Source organism: Crinia signifera, chromosome 6 (assembly GCF_055691185.1).
Source record: "Crinia signifera chromosome 6, ASM5569118v1, whole genome shotgun sequence".
Taxonomy (NCBI): Eukaryota; Metazoa; Chordata; class Amphibia; order Anura; family Myobatrachidae; genus Crinia; species Crinia signifera.
Window position 1 is genome coordinate 173,355,182 of NC_139222.1, and position 14,317 is coordinate 173,369,498.

At 40.9% G+C, this 14,317-nt stretch overlaps 1 protein-coding gene across 2 annotated transcripts in view; it reads right to left on the reverse strand.

The window, feature by feature from the left end:
- The window catches only part of GAS7 (growth arrest specific 7), a 368,988-nt gene that overhangs the window by 98,928 nt on the left and 255,743 nt on the right, over positions 1 to 14,317 (reverse strand). For both annotated transcript variants that reach the window (XM_083148154.1, XM_083148153.1), the window contains exon 4: positions 6,277 to 6,362. In XM_083148154.1, the coding sequence (XP_083004280.1) occupies positions 6,277 to 6,362 (86 nt within the window). The remainder of the gene's footprint in view (positions 1 to 6,276; positions 6,363 to 14,317) is intronic.

The window sequence follows — 14,317 nt, forward strand, 5'->3', positions numbered from 1 at the left end:
AGGGGGGTCTTGCAATCCTTTGTGCACCTTAGGCAAGGTATAGAAAAGGGGAGTTATTGGAAACTCAGTATGTAAAGCTGTACAAACATCATCTGTAATAAAACCTTCATTTTTAGCTTTCAATAGTACAGAGTTTAACTCATTCTTAAATCTGTGGGTTGGGTCAATGTCCAAAAGTTCATATACTGTAACATCAGTTAATTGTCTTTGACACTCTCCTATGTACTTATGCAGATCCTGCACTACTACTGAGCCGCCTTTATCAGCTCTGCGGATGACCACATCTGAACGCTGCTGTAGCCTCCGCATCGCTTGGCGCTCAGTACCAGAAAAGATTATCAGAATAAATGAACTCTGACACATTATCATAGGCGGCATTTTCCATCATCTAGTGAATGATTTAATAGAGTGGTTATGAGTCTGCGGATCAAAAGAAGATCTTGGCTGTAATTTTTTAAGTTGCGCAGGTATATCGCTTGGTATGGCAGGGATCTGAGGCTTATTCCCAAAATGTTCTTTTAGCCTCAAAGATCGACCAAATTTGAAACAGTCTACTTTCCATTGAAAAGCATTACATTTATAGGATGGTACAAAAGACAAACCTTTTGACAGCACTGCCTGCTCATCATCGTCCAAGGGAGTCTCTGACAAATTGAACACAAGATTTTTTTCTAGCGGGCGTTTTTGCGCCCTGCTTTGCCTTTCGCTTTGGTGGCCGCGCCTCGTCCGGCGCCTCGGCCTATTGGTGGTTTTAGGGAGCCACGTGTAATTGCTCCTAAAGGGCGGGCATCATTTGAGGTAGAGGGTGTCTGTCCATCCGTCTCACTTGCAGACGTACTAGTCCCCTCATAATCCGTATGATAACGTTGTCTCGGGTATCTCTCAAATTGCCTTCTTGCTTTGGGCCTTTCAGTGCTTAGCCAAAGGTATACACGATTCTGCTCGTAATCGAGCTGCACTTTGCGTTTTTTTTCACGCTTAAAGCGCAATAAGTCTTTTTGATATTGTTCAATTTGTTTGTCCAACTTGGTAATCCAATCGGTCTGTTTATCATTGGTAAATGAGCTCTTATTTGTAAGCTCAAAGGCGGCCAGTTTATCCCTCGTGATTTTTAGCTCTTTAGTGGACTCATCCACTACCAACAACAATAAGTCCATTGAGCACTTATTAAGTGTGTGGGCGGGGATATTCACGTTTTTGGGTATTTTATTGTGTGTTGTATGATAGTCTGTCATGCCCTGAGGACGAGCAGTAGCTCGAAACACTGTGTCGGTGTATGGATATGCAATAAAGCATTTTGAAAATTCTTATGAAGTCTCCGAGTGCCGCCCTCGCTACAAGATTGTCTATATCGCTGTTTATGCTGGAAGGGCACCAGAGCAAGCTGCAATTTTAACCCTGGGAGTGCCGGATTAATCTGTATGTATATTGAAGTGGGATTGTTTGTGGCGATCAATCCTGTTATCTTCTATCAAGGCACCCACCATCATTTTACTATACCTGAAGGGAAATACCTCTGCTGATAAGGCAGCATACATCTGCTATTCGGTTGTGGCAGTTCTGTGATACCTGTTATATTTTTTGACATGGAATCTTCTGAATATGGAGTGAATTTTTCTCAAATCGACAGCAAAGAGCGCTTCAGCTACTCTGAGGCTGAAGCTGATTCGATTATACAAGCCGGCAGTTCATCTGCTCATACCCCGGCTGTGGACAATGAAGATCTTTATAAGGACTGGTATGCTTTGAAAAAGCGAGAGGTCGACTATAGTATGCATGCGTCGACACTTGCGGATTATTATAAAGACAAACTTATACCTCGGGGGTTTAGGGTCACCAACACCCCTACTATTGGTAGACAGAATACTGCCTTTTGCAAAAGGTGGGTCAGCATCCTTAATAAGTGCTCAATGGACTTATTGTTGTTGGTAGTGGATGAGTCCACTAAAGAGCTAAAAATCACGAGGGATAAACTGGCCGCCTTTGAGCTTACAAATAAGAGCTCATTTACCAATGATAAACAGACCGATTGGATTACCAAGTTGGACAAACAAATTGAACAATATCAAAAAGACTTATTGCGCTTTAAGCGTGAAAAAAAACGCAAAGTGCAGCTCGATTACGAGCAGAATCGTGTATACCTTTGGCTAAGCACTGAAAGGCCCAAAGCAAGAAGGCAATTTGAGAGATACCCGAGACAACGTTATCATACGGATTATGAGGGGACTAGTACGTCTGCAAGTGAGACGGATGGACAGACACCCTCTACCTCAAATGATGCCCGCCCTTTAGGAGCAATTACACGTGGCTCCCTAAAACCACCAATAGGCCGAGGCGCCGGACGAGGCGCGGCCACCAAAGCGAAAGGCAAAGCAGGGCGCAAAAACGCCCGCTAGAAAAAAATCTTGTGTTCAATTTGTCAGAGACTCCCTTGGACGATGATGAGCAGGCAGTGCTGTCAAAAGGTTTGTCTTTTGTACCATCCTATAAATGTAATGCTTTTCAATGGAAAGTAGACTGTTTCAAATTTGGTCGATCTTTGAGGCTAAAAGAACATTTTGGGAATAAGCCTCAGATCCCTGCCATACCAAGCGATATACCTGCGCAACTTAAAAAATTACAGCCAAGATCTTCTTTTGATCCGCAGACTCATAACCACTCTATTAAATCATTCACTAGAATGATGGAAAATGCCGCCTATGATAATGTGTCAGAGTTCATTTATTCTGATAATCTTTCTGGTACTGAGCGCCAAGCGATGCGGAGGCTACAGCAGCGTTCAGATGTGGTCATCCGCAGAGCTGATAAAGGCGGCTCAGTAGTAGTGCAGGATCTGCATAAGTACATAGGAGAGTGTCAAAGACAATTAACTGATGTTACAGTATATGAACTTTTGGACATTGACCCAACCCACAGATTTAAGAATGAGTTAAACTCTGTACTATTGAAAGCTAAAAATGAAGGTTTTATTACAGATGATGTTTGTACAGCTTTACATACTGAGTTTCCAATAACTCCCCTTTTCTATACCTTGCCTAAGGTGCACAAAGGATTGCAAGACCCCCCTGGTAGACCTATCATATCTGCCAGGGGGTCGCTCTATCATCCAGTGTCTACCTATCTGGATTGTTTCTTAAATCCATGCATCCAACAAACTAGAGCGTACCTTAGGGATACTAATATGCTTATCAATAGATTAGGTGAAATTGATATTTGCCCTGAGGGAATGCTTCTGTGTAGTGCTGATGTCACCAGCCTATACACATGCATTCCGCATCAGGAAGGTATGGAAGCTGTGCATAACTTAATACGGGATAATGTATATTATCATGGGCCTCCAACCCATTTGTTTATGCAACTATTGTCTTTAGTCCTTAACAGGAATTACTTTGTCTTTAACAACAATCATTACAGACAGCGCCTTGGCTGTGCGATGGGGTCCTCGGTGGCCCCATCGTACGCCAATGCGTTCATGTGTGAAATTGACAATCGATTGTTTTTTCAAGGTCCCGATAGTGATAAAATTGTTTTATATTTAAGGTACATTGATGACCTCTTGCTACTGTGGAGAGGGTCAAAGCAATCTTTAATAGATCTTTTTGTCCAACATAATCTTTCCAAAAGCCCAGTAAAGTTCACATATGTCATTGATGAGAGTATGGTTAACTTCTTAGATGTTAGCATTAAACTGAATAATAACAAACTATCTACTATGCTTTACGTCAAAGAGACAGATAGGAATACCATGCTCAGACATGAAAGCTGCCACCCTTTACCCCTACGTGATGGCCTTCCCTATTCGCAAATGTTAAGGGTTAAGCGCATCACAAGTGACCCAGACCAAACCCTGAAAGACCTTAACCTTATGCAAGAGAGATTTGAACATCGAGGTTATAGACGCAGAGATCTAGAAAGGGTAAAAAACAAAGTGATTAACATCCCTAGAGAAGAAGCATTAAACCCAGCAACAAAGGAAGTTACAACTACCCAAAAATTACCTTGGGTTAATCAATTCTCTAATGAAAGTCCGGTAATCACTAAAAGGGTTAAAAGATTGTGGCCATTAATCACTACTGATAAGGATCTCCCAGGTTTAAACAAACTACAGCTGATGCCAGCGTACAGACGGGGGAAGAACCTAGGTGATTTACTGGTGAAGTTGGATGTCAGTAGTCTTACTAAAAAATCTGCTCCTAGGCATTTTCTGACTCGCCCGGCTGGGTGTTTCAGATGCATAGGGTGCATTACTTGTCGTTCCATGATGGTGGGTGACTACATCACACACCCACACACAGGACGTAAACTTCCTATCAAACATGCTGTAACCTGTTCTAGTAGATTCGTTGTGTACGCTCTGTCTTGTCCATGTGGTCTTTACTACGTGGGCAAGACAGAGTGTCAATTTAAAGAACGTATGGCGAACCACCGGTATGCCATTAGATTGGCATTGAATAGTGGTAGCAGTGAACAACCCGTAGCAAGACACTGTGCCCAAATGGGACACAGTGTCGCTAGTTTAAAGTCTAAAATTATTGATCATGTTCCTGCACCACCTAGAGGAGGTAATAGAGGTAAACTCTTGCTGCAGTCGGAGGCGAGGTGGATTTTCACCTTGGACACGATTGCACCAAGAGGGCTCAATGAGCAGCATGGGCTGCAAAGCTTTCTTTAAAAGAGTCTTGTTGGTATTACTCCCGCAGATCTTTTTTATATATTCCATCAATATTTGCCATATATTGAAATAAAGGTATCACAGTAGGCCAGTAGATAGCACATGATTTATTTATAAATAAATTTGATATTGAAATGACTAAAGTTATCTAAATATGCAAATAATAGAGTCATTATGTTGCCTTAACACATTGTGAATGATACTAATCTTCTTGATTGTGTATTATTATGTATCTACGTGTTTTGCATGCGTTTTTAAACTTCTTTTTTTCCTGTTGTTTATTTAGTTTCTATAGCAACCACCCGGCGGCCGTACAGCGTAGTCCTGTGAGGCAGAATGAAAGATAGTGCTGATGTCATCACTGGGCGCCCTGGGAGGTGTCGCACAAGCTGTGACGCAACCAGGAAGCCTGAGTGAGTGACCGGACGGTCCGACTTCGCGCCAACAGGACGGCGGGGACAGCTGATCCAGGTGAGTATGTAATTATGTGTGGGCGGGGATATTCACGTTTTTGGGTATTTTATTGTGTGTTGTATGATAGTCTGTCATGCCCTGAGGACGAGCAGTAGCTCGAAACACTGTGTCGGTGTATGGATATGCAATAAAGCATTTTGAAAATTCTTATGAAGTCTCCGAGTGCCGCCCTCGCTACAAGATTGTCTATATCGCTGTTTATGCTGGAAGGGCACCAGAGCAAGCTGCAATTTTAACCCTGGGAGTGCCGGATTAATCTGTATGTATATATATATATATATATATATATATATATATATATATATATATATATATACAGGTCGAGTATCCCGTATCCGAATATCCGTTATCCAAATTATTCCGAAATACGGACATTCCAGAAAGTGAAAAAAATTTTTTTTTTTGCTAAAAACTCACTGGGGACATGATATGTAACTGGCACTATATATGTGCAAGACAATGATTGCTTGGCATTCAAATTCAGTGCTGAGATAGTACACACATTTTGTTTCACGTTTTGAAACCTTGTTTTTTGAACAATTAAAATATGTTTGTGTGTATTTTATGTGGTAATAAAATATATTTGTGTGTATATTATGTGTTTATACAGCATAAATGCAAGATACTTCAAAATACATCATTGAAATATTAAAATATTCCGAAATACGGAATAATCCGTTATCCAAAATTCTCCTGGTCCCGAGCATTTTGGATACGGGATACTCAACCTGTATATATATATATATATATATATATATATATATATATATATATATATATATATATATATATATATATATATATATATATATATATATATATATATATATATATATATATATATATATATATATATATATATATATATATATATATATATATATATATATATATATATATATATATATATATATAAATAAAACAGCTACATACTTCAGCAGCTACTGCTACATATTTGTGAATGGATGTTGTAACATGGTGCTACATAAAAATCACGGTTCTACCAATCACATATTAGTTTTCAGAACTCTCTAATACATGTTACAAGATCTTATTGGTTTAACTTATTAGTGATGTAAAAGTCTATAAATGATTTGTAAAAAAAATACTCCCAAAGAGGTCTTACTCACCTGGGGGTCACTGCTGGGTTTTCGGATATTTATGTGACCAGATTCCTGCTGGTGTAAGGGAGAACCTGACGAATGGAATCCATTTACTGAAAATACAACAAACATAACATAAAATGTTTATAGGGAATGGAGAGAGTTTATGCTGTTGCATATGACCCTGATCGTAAGCGGGTCGTGGAGCGGTTGAATGAGTGATCATATGTGCATAAAAGAACATACAATAGCTCATACCACTGCAATGCGTGCCGACGGATCAGAGGTGCAGCATGTCTGATCTGAGGGCCGGCCTCTAAACACCTCACGATGTGCATACAATCCGTCCCACCACCCATCCAGATTGTGCGTTTGGGTACAATGTTGTCCTGGTGTATGGGGGCCTTAAGGATTTCCAATTGCCACCTTATCACCGTGATAACTTGTGATAACTAGAGGCTTAAAACCCAGTTGTGCATATAAAATAAAATCATGATAGTAAAAGTTTGTGCTGGGCTGGCTGGCTACATGTAGCCTGATAAAGCAGGTAGGCCCAGGTTCACTGTAAGCATGGAGGTGGGTTGTTTTGGTGGTGGGGTAATAAACTGACAGACAAGGGTGACACAGGGAGGTAAGTCAGGCTGGTGTCAAAACTAAAAGAGGGTGGTTTAGGATGAGATGTAAAGAAATAGGTTTTGTTAACCTGTTTGAAGCTTTACAGATTAGAGGAGAGTCTGATAGGTAGAAGTCAGTAGCTTTTGTTGTAGAAAATAAAATCAGGGTACTATAACAATACATTATTTATACAGTAATACTGTAGCTAAAACAAACATTCACAGAGAAGCAATGTTTGTTTTAGTAGGTGAAAATTTGGGTGCATGACCTGGCGGCTAGGGTACATGCCCAGTGGCTCTGTGAACTGCTGGCCATGCCCCCAGCCCCTCTGTCTCCATGAATAGACATATATTCACCGCTGCTCACCGAAGCGTGGCGAGTGCAGCGAGCCCGGCGAGGGGACGCGGAATACTGTACATGTAAAGTAAAGAATACATGTAAAGTAATCCGCGTCCGCTCGCCACACTATATAAAATCAACTCTACGCCGACGTGGATAGTGGAGATATGAAAAGGTCGGAGGACGCATTCCGCCGCCGCTCGCCACGCTTCGGGGTGGCGTTGATACTGGTGGGGTTTTAGGAACAGATTCTACTCTCCATCTATGGGAGTCATGGAATTCACTGAAAGGGGGCGTGAAATCGCATCGCACGGCAAAAACGTACCATGCGATGCAATTTCACTAAGTTTGCGTATGTAAGAAATCTGGGCGCCCTGCTAGGAAACACGTACCAAAAGTTTTCTATTTACAAATATGGAAAAAATATATTTTACGTAAAATGTGCCCACCTGTCATCCTTAGGTGTTTTTTTTTTTTTTTTACTACAATTGTTAGCCACTAGCACTGGTTTTGGCGATCACTTTCACCTTAAATAATTCGATTCAGTTCTCGATCGCCAACCTAAGACAACTCTACAATAGTCCTGTGCAGTGTTCCCTCTAAGCTGTGCGCGCGCACACAACTCGACGAGCGTGCGCACAGACATAACAACAGAGCGCACAAAGCAGCAGTGGTCCCTTTTTGCAGTTGTGGACTCAATTAATGTGTGTTTCACCCATTAACTACATTGTGTTCTGTGTTTTGAATGTTTAATATCATTTTGAAGTAAAGTTTACACAAATGCTGAACGTAATTTTCCAGTTATATATAAGTGACGCACAAAAATTTAAATTTCATTCCAAAGTTGCACAGCCAAAATCTTTTGCCGCACACAGCCTTCGTAAAATTAGAGGGAACATTGGTCCTGTGGCATCACAGGGTACCGACTCACACAGTTTGGGAACCAAAATCAATAAAAATGGATTAAAATATTCTAACCTCATTGACCATCACGGTTTTTTGGTTATGCTCAATTTTTATTTTTATTATCTGTTATATTATTTAACTGTCCAGGTAGCAGCCTTAACCAGCACACACATACTAGATGCCAAGTCACGGGATCCCTGCTCTACTAAGCCAAGCCACGATTCTCTATCACATCATGTATTTCCTTGCTTATAAGGGAATATTCTTTTTTATACACTATGCAGTATAAACAGCAGAGTATAAATATACACATGACACATGGCTCTTCATGCTGCATTGATTTCCTTTCCGTAGCTCTGAAAATATGCTCTTCCTTAAAACCCATCCATTCAAAAACAAAAATGAGCAATTCCTCGTCTCTCAGCAGCTCGTAATTCTGTGCTACCATGGGCACCAGCGATGTTTACCAGTGGATGCTGCAGACAAGCCATAAAAACGTATCTTTAAATAATTTTAATTGGTAATGGAATAGCCCTTCTTTAAACAAGAACATTTAAAAAGACAACGTCGGTTTCAAAGGCTTTTAAAACATTTCTCTATGGCATGGTTGCCGTAGCAACTGTGCTCTGAACGTTAGAGGCAATGTGATTGGGGGGGGTTGGAGAGATACTTGAAAGAAATGGTAGTGCAGGAGAAAAGGACTGAAAAGAAAAAAAAATGTGTTTAAATATTGTGTGTATGGGGGGTGGGAGGTATCATCTATTAAATTATTTTTCATTTCAGGTACAAGGATATTGATTAAGATGGATGTGCCTCAGGAACAGCGTGCTATGAATGGTATTGCTTGTATTGTCACTTTTACGCTAATCTATATCACTAGGTTGACTGCTGTGATTTAATAGTGAAATGAAAATGTAATTGATATTTTATTAGGAGACGCACATGTACTGTATATGAAGTGTAGACTAGTCGTATCTGTTTGGAGGCTGTCTGATTGTGTTGCTTTTGGATTTAAGAAACTTTCCAATCAGAGTGTTTTCATTGCTGCAAAAAGAAAAGGAGAGCAGCCATTTTATGTGTTTGCAGTCCTTAGAACTGCAGCACCAGAGATGGAGCTTTAATATACAGTATGTAGTTTAGTACTTGTGTGTAAAGGTGCCCATACACGTACCAATTACCCGGTACTTTTTGTGCTAATATAGCATCGTTGTGCATGCGATGCAATGATATTTTAGCACAAAAAGTACTGGGTAATTGGTACGTGTATGGGCACCTTAAGAGCTACTATACCCTCATAATTCATATTACAATGAGCCGGTATATAGACATTATTTAGAAAAAAATGATACAATATTTAAACAGGACACTTATTATAAGGGAGCGAGCGAGTTCGGATTTACGCAGAGCTCTAAGCAGGATCTTAGTGGCTATCCAAATCATGTGACAGTCGATAGCCAATCAGGAAAAACTGAAATTGCGATCATTTGTCAAAAAGAACCAAGTAAATCCAAACTCGCTCACCCCTACATATTATACATACATTTATTAGAGATGCGCGGGTACTTTTTCAAAACAAAGCCCACACATTTCTGTTTCTTATGGTGCCCATACATTGACGCGATTTGGGCCGATTTCAGCCAATTCCAACGAATCACGCCGTCAAATTGGGCCAAATTGGGTCAGTTTGATGTCCCCTCAAGTCCGATGCGTGGTCCCGTGTGCATTGGACCTGACTTACGGTGTTCACACACACACACACATATATATATATATATATATATATATATATATATATATATATATATATATAGGCTGGAGGTTGATTGAATATATATCTGCAATACACCTAAAAGTGACTACAGCAGCTTGGGAAGCTATACTTGTAGTCAATTAATAGAGTAGAGGATAAGTGGCAGACATTAAAGAGTGTCTGTCACTTTAAGAAGCGCGGACCTGCTCAGTAATTAAATGACCAAGTTTTTAGTAAAGAATATAAAGCATTTTATTAAAACAACATAGCAAAGTAATTAATACTTCCCCCCATTTACAATTCATGTGCACAGTATCAACAGACAGACAAGACAACAACAATGAACATATAATAAAAGCTTGATTAGCTGAGAATGCCGTTTGATTCAGTCACTTAGATTGTGGCAATGAATGAGGCTTTGTGCAAATTAGCTAGAGGCTTATAAGGTGTTTCTTATAGTTACCGGTCCTGTACACTTGATTCCATTGGATAATGCGCTGTTTTGGATGGTAAATAGAAATCAGGTCAGTCTCTCCAAGAATTACCAGAGATATACTCTGGAATAGCTGCAATGGGGACCTTCTCCTGCTGGACCAGCCAGCTGGGTAATTGATTGTAATCCACGTGTGATGCGCTCTACAGGATCAGTGCAGGACCAGCGGTGAATAGGGCTAAAAAATGCGTTTCTCCGCCTGTCACTGGAATCGGCAGCTTCCATATATATATATATATATATATATATATATATATATATATATATATATATATATATATATATATATATATATATATATATAGGCTGGAGGTTGATTGAATATATCTGCAATACACCTAAAAGTGACTACAGCAGCTTGGGAAGCTATACTTGTAGTCAATTAATAGAGTAAGATTACCCGGCAGTATTGAAAATAATAATTGCAGATTGTAGCAGCCTGAAACTGCAAGATTTCGATTAATAAAGGATGTGAAAATATAGTATGTAGCCACAAAAGTGGAACCAGGCAACCATATATAACCAAAACAAACATTAGAACAAATTAATTGGAAAATACCAGTCCTAGTAGGACTAGGTTGTTAAATATCTAGCCCTTAACCCCAATTAAAGGGAAGGATTTAGGGTAAAGCCCCATTAAAACCTAGGCATTAAAGAGGGAATCCATGTGTGATAACATTAGTAACAAACATTGAGACTACCATTACCCATGCAAATTTATTTTATAGGAATTGGCCTTTTATTGTTGGGAAATTTGAAACCACCCCTTTTTTTCCAAGTTTGAGGGTGGAACGTCGTGAGTTGGTCTTTGTTCCGCACACGGTATGTAACACACCCCCTAAAATTTCTTTCTATCCGACTAGATTTAGGTGGTAATAAATATATGCTATCTTCCCCTGATAGGCTTTTCCATCTATTTTAATTATTTAAGTCGGAATTCAAGTGAGACCCATACCCTGCACCATGGGAATAGGATGTCTACCAATTCTAGGTAATATCCTAAACTAAATTTACATGCCCCCCCCCCCCCCCCTGTATTCTTGTCTATTTAACAGTCTTGTGTATACAATTATGTTAAGAAAATTATGTCCATGATGAATTCTAGATTGTGGGATCTTTGATTGAGACAGCTATTGTGCACTATCTGTCCGGCATTCTTTATATATTTTTATATGTTAAATCATCCATGTTCAGGAAATTTATGTTTGGCATTTCTACTATCTGCAGTGCATACCAAAAATAACCCCTGAGGAAGCCTTTGCAAAAAGGTGAAACGCGTTGGGTTGGCTACTTGAAAGAAATTCTTGAACACAACAAAAAGCGCTATTAGCGCTCTCTATATTCTGGTACCTACATTTCTCTTTCATCTCCCCCGCTAACAGGGGAGATCTATAGATCTGCCGGCACTCTGATAGATCCACAACTTGCTCCGGTGCCATAAACGAATTCATACAGCAACTCCAAAGGAATAAAGGCACTCGGGAAACCGCAGTTTGAAAACACAATACAAACGTGTATTGAAATGAGCTTTCGGGGTTTGACCCCCTTCTTCAGAACACGACTACAGCAAAAAATCACAGCACAAAACTGACATAAATACCTTAGTCTAGCAGACTTCCCGCCCCGCGGCGTCCATTGACCGGGTGCACGCTGCAGTAGCCGGGACACAGGCTGATGACGTCACGTATCCAGATCCAGGAAGCGGCGACGTTGCCACGCAACGCCTGCCGCTTGCGTTTCACTCCGGACTCTAAAGATCCAGCGAGACTCGGTGATTAACAGGCGCTTTGCCCTATCACCGCCACGCATGGAATCCTTGATATGATCAATAATAAAATACTTTAATGAAGAGAGCGGGTGCCCCATACTTTTGAAATGGCGTGCCACAGGCTGATCCACCGATCTGCCAGATTGGGCAAGATCAATGGCAGACCTGTGTAACGCCATTCTAGTGCGGAAAGACTGTGTGGTCTGGCCCACATAATATAAGCCACAAGGGCACACTAAAATGTAAACCACAAACTCTGTTCTACAGGTGAGCACATGTCGGATATCAAAGTGTTTGTCCAAATGGGGATGCTTAAAGTTTTTACATGGCATCATATACTTGCAAGTGGTGCAACTGTAACAGCTATAGCAGCCCGGTGGCTTGGTGTAGACAATCGGGGGCCTAGGTACATTAAGTCCCGTAATGTCAGTGCGCACCAGCCTGTCGCGTAGATTGCGACCTCTTTTCAAAGCTGCTAACGGGCGTGTAGATTTAAATACAGGTAAATCGGGATCATGTTTGACCATAGGCCACAGGGCCTTAGAAGCATATTGCAATATAGGGCTAGCAACTGAATATGTGGTGGTCCAAGGCAGTACATTCCCCGAATCAGGTTTCCTGGGTTTCAACAAGTCAGAACGCGGGATAGACATCACCTGTAATTTCTGCTGGCTCAAGGTAACAGGATCATAACCTCTAATAATGAATTTGTTAATGAGGTGATCTAATCTACTTGACAACAATGATGGATCACTAATTAACCTCGCTACCCTCATCATATGAGACCGGGGCAATCCCCTTTTGAGGGCAGGGGGATAATGACTCGATGCTACCAAAAGGTATTTCTACCTACATCCTTATACTGTAGTATGCATCAGTTACAATTTTGTTGTCAATCAGAGCTACTGATACATCTAGAAATTGAGCACAACTTTCACTACAAGAGAACGTGAACTTAATAGCCGATTCACTAGAGTTCACCTCAGCAATCAGCGACTCAAACAGCTCCTGTCCACCCGTCCACAGGACAAAAATGTAATCTATGTAACGGGTGTACAGGAGCAGGTGTTTGTTCACCTCAGGTCTATGCAAAAACATGCGGTCCTCTTCACGGAACATATAGATGTTAGCATACGAGGGTGACACTGCCGACCCCATGGCACACCCTCGCAGCTGGAGGTAGTAACTACCATCAAATAGGAAGAAGTTCCTTTCTAGAGTCAATTGCAACAGCCTGAGGAATAACTGGTGGTCAAAAACCGCAGTATCTAACTGTTGATTCAGGAATAACTGTACCGCCTCCAAGCCCCCTGCATGGGGTATGGACGTATACAGGCTAGATACATCAAGGCAACACATCAGGGTGCCAGGTGGGACCACAGGAATGTCCAAAAGAAGATTCAGGAAGCTTGTAGTGTCCTTTAAGAACGATGGCTTGGAGCAAAGTAATGGTTGGAGAATATAATCGAGCAACTGTGACACAGGCTGATAGGAGGGAATTTCTAGCAGCAATAATCGGACGACCCTGATGTGTTGCCTTGATGTATCTAGCCTGTATACGTCCATACCCCATGCAGGGGGCTTGGAGGCGGTACAGTTATTCCTGAATCAACAGTTAGATACTGCGGTTTTTGACCACCAGTTATTCCTCAGGCTGCTGCAATTGACTCTAGAAAGGAACTTCTTCCTATTTGATGGTAGTTACTACCTCCAGCTGCGAGGGTGTGCCATGGGGTCGGCGGTGGCACCCTCGTATGCTAACATCTATATGTTCCGTGAAGAGGACCGCATGTTTTTGCATAGACCTGAGGTGAACAAACACCTGCTCCTGTACACCCGTTAGATGACATTTTTGTCCTGTGGACGGGTGGACAGGAGCTGTTTGAGTCGCTGATTGCTGAGGTGTACTCTAGTGAATCGGCTATTAAGTTCACGTTCTCTTGTAGTGAAAGCTGTGCTCAATTTCTAGATGTATCAGTAGCTCTGATTGACAACAAAATTGTAACTGATGCATACTATAAGGATGTAGGTAGAAATACCTTTTTGTTAGCATCGAGTCATCATCCCCCTGCCCTCAAAAGGCGATTGCCCCGGTCTCATATGATGAGGGTAGCGAGGTTAATTAGTGATCCATCATTGTTGTCAAGTAGATTAGATCACCTCATTAACAAATTCATTATTAGAGGTTATGATCCTG